A 4770-nucleotide genomic window follows, 5' to 3' on the forward strand; every position below is an offset into this window, starting at 1 on the left:
GTCTTCTATTTTTTTTATATTAAGTGTCCATAAAAACTGTGTGTATAACAAGTATTTCATTTTCTATATAAAATATACTTTTCAAAATGCATTCCTAGAGATTTCCAAGAAATGTTTGTATAATGGAAATGCCACAGCAATAATACAATAAAAGCTTTTGCTTATTTTCAGATGGAGAGGCCAGGGAGATAATGTGAATAAAGTTGAATTCTTAGCATAGTTGTTATTATCTTATTTGTCCAGAGCTCTCTCCTTCTTCTTGATAACTCTACTGACAGCACATTTCACTTCTTTGTTTCTGAGACTATAAATGAGTGGGTTCAGCATAGGTATCACAATGGTGTAAAACACAGAAGCCACTTGATCCTTTCCCAAGGAGAAGGACTTATTTGATTTTAAATGAGTAAAGATCATGGTTCCATAAAATATAGTAACTGCCAGGATATGAGAGGCACAAGTTGAGAAGGCCTTTTGTTTTCCGGTAGTTGAATTGATCTTCAAAATAGTAGAAAGAATGGACACATAAGACACAGATATTGTAATAAGGGACAACAGTAGGGTGGACCCAGCAAAGACAAATATAATGAATTCAATATCATGGGTGTTGCTGCACGACAGGGCTATAAGTGGGGATGTGTCACAAAAAAAGTCATGGATGACATTAGAGTTGCAGAAATCCAGTGTGCGCATGCATATCATATTAACAGTAGAATCCACAGCTCCAAGCACATATGAACCAGTAAGAAGGGCACTGCAGAATCTGCTGGACATAACAAATGAATAGTGTAGAGGGTTGCAGATAGCTACGTACCGATCATAGGCCATTGAAGACAGAAGGAAACACTCAGTGGCGGCCAAAAGGACAAAAAAGTACATTTGGGTGAAGCAGCCCATGAAGGAAATGCTCTTGTTTGAAGTCATCAGGTTCTCTAAGGTTTTAGGTGTGATGACAGTTGAGTAACTGAGATCAAGGAATGACAGGTGGGTGAGGAAGAAATACATCGGAGTGTGAAGCTGGACATCTAGACGAATGATCAGCATCATGCCTATGTTCCCCAGCACAGTGACCAGGTATATCAGGAGAAACAGCACAGAGAGGACCAGCTGGATCTCCTTGGAATCTGTCAGCCCCATGAGGATGAAATCAGGCTTGCTTGTGTAATTCCAGGTGGTCATAGTGAATAACCCAAAGCTGTTCAGAAATCAAAGGTGACACTATGTTGAATGAATCTTAATAAAATGTTTTATGTATGTTTACCTATTTTCATAATGAATTTCTATTGCCTCAATGTTTATATAACTTTTATGGTGAATTAAAAAGGAGTGCCAAAAAGTGAATCATGACCTTTGGTTATTATGTAATAAAGTTAATAGAATTCTTTACACGTTCAGTGGAACTTATATCCCATCATTTGCAAAGAGGAGCAAAGTTCAGAATATTAAATAACTACTGAGTGTTTGCATCAAATACCTCATGGTTGTCTGTATGTTTTCTGACTCCAGAACATGCTTGTGATCCTGTATTTCTTTTTATCCTTAGTTTTTGAAATTTAAACAAAACTTTGACTATACCACAAGCAAAGCTGGAAAACCATTTTAAAGTATTATTTGCTCTTCATTTTCTTGAAGTATGCATTGTGTCTCATTAATAATAAATCACCTTTTTAAATAAGTCTTGTTGGCTGCAATAAAGCTTATGAATATTGATGAAAAGATAATCTGCCTCAGCAATTCAAAATTCTACTAGCAGTAGAGTTTCAAAATATGACACTGACTTTTAGAATCTCATGTCACTAACACATATTTTTTGTAGAAATCCTGACAGTCCTTGTGAAAGACCCAATCTCAGTGTGTACAGTCTTACAATAAGAACCTTGTTTTATTTTAACCGTCTACGTTCTTATAAATTTCAGAATACTTACTGTGAGCCAAATTGTTGGGAAACAACAACCACAGACCTTTCAATATCATATGCCTAAAATTTTGACAATTTTCAGGTTTTTTTCAAAAAATAAAAAAGGAGTTAGTTTTAAGGATCTTAATGCTTCTGAAGTATGGTTTTTCTTCAGATTTCCAAATATCAGTGCATTCATTTTCTTTAAAAGTGAAGTAAGCCAAAATATTTTATTCAGATCTTGTTTAATAGAACATTCACAGAGCCAAATGAGTTCTAGGAGCTCCTATGAGTCTCAGTAGAGCAGTGTATGTCCTTCCTCTGTCCCTAATAATTATAGGAAAATTTATCTAATAGTGTTTAGCATCATGTAACCTGTGGTTATCCTCAGGGGCCAATTTTTAAGCAAGATTGGCCTGCTTTTGACAACCAAAGTTCAAGGAGTAATTGACCCAAAGTTTTCATTTTCTCTAGAAGCCCCACAGTGAATAGGATGGACCATGTCTTCCCTTCTATCAATACATTTGCAATGTAGATTGGTCATATGCAGTCATTTTTTATTACTTAAAAAGAGAGAAGATGCTCATAGATGTACATGTTTAGCAGTGGATCCTCGAGATGGTACATATGAAGTTTTCAATGAGATATATTTTAAATCGAAAAGAATGATTCTATAAACAAAGGCTGTGTTCATTAAAAGAATATACTACAATAAAATATCAGCATGCCTCATTTCTATAGCCTGCTTATGATTTATTTTTTTATTTCATTAAACATGACAAATGAGATACAAAATTAAAAATTACTAACCATTAAAAAACACATAGTGGTGCAAAGCTTATTCCATTTTATGGAATCAGGTTATACACTTTCTTAAATGAGAATAAACTGTTTTAAACAATGATGTACATAAAGTTAAGTAGTTTTTGAAGAATGTTTCCCCAGAGTGAAAAATATAAAGGAGAATAAGTTATTTTACACTGAGAGAACTGGAGAAAAGACTGTTGGTGATCTGTTATCAATTTAAGGTGAAATAAAAAAATCTTTACATGTAAAAGTGATTCCTTTAGTAGGGGGGTACACACACCTAAAAATTTCAGAAGATATTTTATTATTGTGGATGGAGACATTTATTTGTGTGTATTACATCTTTGATGGATTTTGTATGACCAATGCTATTTGTTAAATGAATCTTAGCTATTACTGACTAGACAACATAGTTTGTGGAAACCAGCATTTAACCATTTGACAAACAGGTGACCTTGATGATTTCAGATAACTGAGATGCTAAGGTTGGCTCTCTACATGAATCTCAGTATACATTCTAATTTTCAGATCACCTTGAAAATATTTTACTTGGACATTTTCACTGACATACTTTTGTGAAGTGTGGATTGCAAGCAGTTCAGGTCATGACAGTGAAGTCAATATACCTATATGTAGTCATTGTAGAAGCCAGCACATTTTCAGAGTTTATGCTGTTTCAGTTTATATAATAATTCCATTTACAAGTTAAGGTAAAACTAAAAACCTCCCCATTTATTAAGATGGAGCAAGGTGACCTAGTATGATGAGTAGGGTCCCAAAAGCCAGTAAAAGAATCAGAGACAGGCCCTGTTACCACTGTTAGGAACCTTGTAAGAGGACAGAGCTACACAACTGTAATGTATATCCAGAGTGTCTAGGTCAGTCCCATACAGGCTCCCTGGTTGGTTGTTGGTTTAGTCTCTATGAGCTCAGGTTAGTTGAGTCTGTGAGTTTTCTTGTTGTGTCCTTGACTCCCCTGGATCCTACAATCCTTTTTCCCACTCTTCTTAGGAATTCCACAAGCTCTGCTTAATGTTTGGCTGTGGGTCTATATCTGTTTCCTTCAGTTGCTGGACAAAGCCTCTATAACGGCAATTGCCTAGGCACCAATATGATCATAGGAGATGGCCAGTTCAGGTAACATATTGTCTATTGCTAGGAGTCTTAGCTGGGGTCATCCTTGTAGGTTCCTTTGCACTAGGTTTTCATGTGACCCCTAAAACTTCCCTTTCTAGTAGTAGTCTCAGCACTTTCCCCCTTCATTCCACACCAACCCTGATCACCCATATCCCCATGCCCATCCTCCCTCAACTCATGAAATCTGTTGAACCATCCTTGTTACCTAGTCTTTCTAGGTCTGTGGTTTATTGCATAGTCAGCCTGTATTTTATAACTAATATCCAGTTAAGAGTAAGTGCAAACCATGTTTGTCTTTTTTGTCTGGTTTACCTCACTCATGATGATTTTTTTCTACTTCTATTCATTTGCCTACAAATTTCATGGTGTCATTGTTTTTAACAGCTAAATAATACTTTATTGTGTGAATGTGCCATGTTTTCTTCATCCATTCCTTGGCTGAGGGACATCTAGGTTGTTTCCAGATTGTGGCTATTACAAATAAAGCTGTTATGAACATAGTTGAGCAAGTGTCCTTGTAGTATGGTTGAACATCCTTTAGGTATCTGCCCAAGAGTGGTGTAGCTGGATCTTGTAGATTGATTCTCAGTTTTCTGAGAAACCACCACACTGGTTTCCAAAGTGGCTGTACAAGTTTGCACTTCCACCAGCAGCTCCACTTCTTCTCCAGAATAAACTACCATTAGTGTTTTTGATCTTAGCCATTCTGACAGGTGCAGGATCTAAACTCCAAGTCTCAGCCATTTGAGATTCTTCTGTTGAGAATTCTCCATTTAGATATGTACCCCATTTTTTAATTGGATTATTTTGTTTCTTGAGTTCTTTATGTATTTTGGAAATCAGCCCTCTGTTGATGTGGGGTTACTGGATATCTTTTCTTTTTCTGTAGGCTGCACTTTTGCCCTATTGATGGTGTCCTTTGCCTTGCATAA

General features: G+C 36.1%; 1 protein-coding gene across 1 annotated transcript; it reads right to left on the bottom strand.

The window, feature by feature from the left end:
• Positions 1–231: 231 nt before the first annotated feature.
• LOC102905406 (olfactory receptor 8H1-like) lies at positions 232–1176 on the bottom strand. The gene has a single exon (XM_006989719.2). The coding sequence runs from the start codon at positions 1174–1176 to the stop codon at positions 232–234; it is 945 nt and encodes a 314-aa protein (XP_006989781.2).
• Positions 1177–4770: the final 3594 nt, after the last annotated feature.

Source organism: Peromyscus maniculatus, chromosome 4 (genome assembly GCF_049852395.1).
Source record: "Peromyscus maniculatus bairdii isolate BWxNUB_F1_BW_parent chromosome 4, HU_Pman_BW_mat_3.1, whole genome shotgun sequence".
NCBI lineage: Eukaryota > Metazoa > Chordata > Mammalia > Rodentia > Cricetidae > Peromyscus > Peromyscus maniculatus.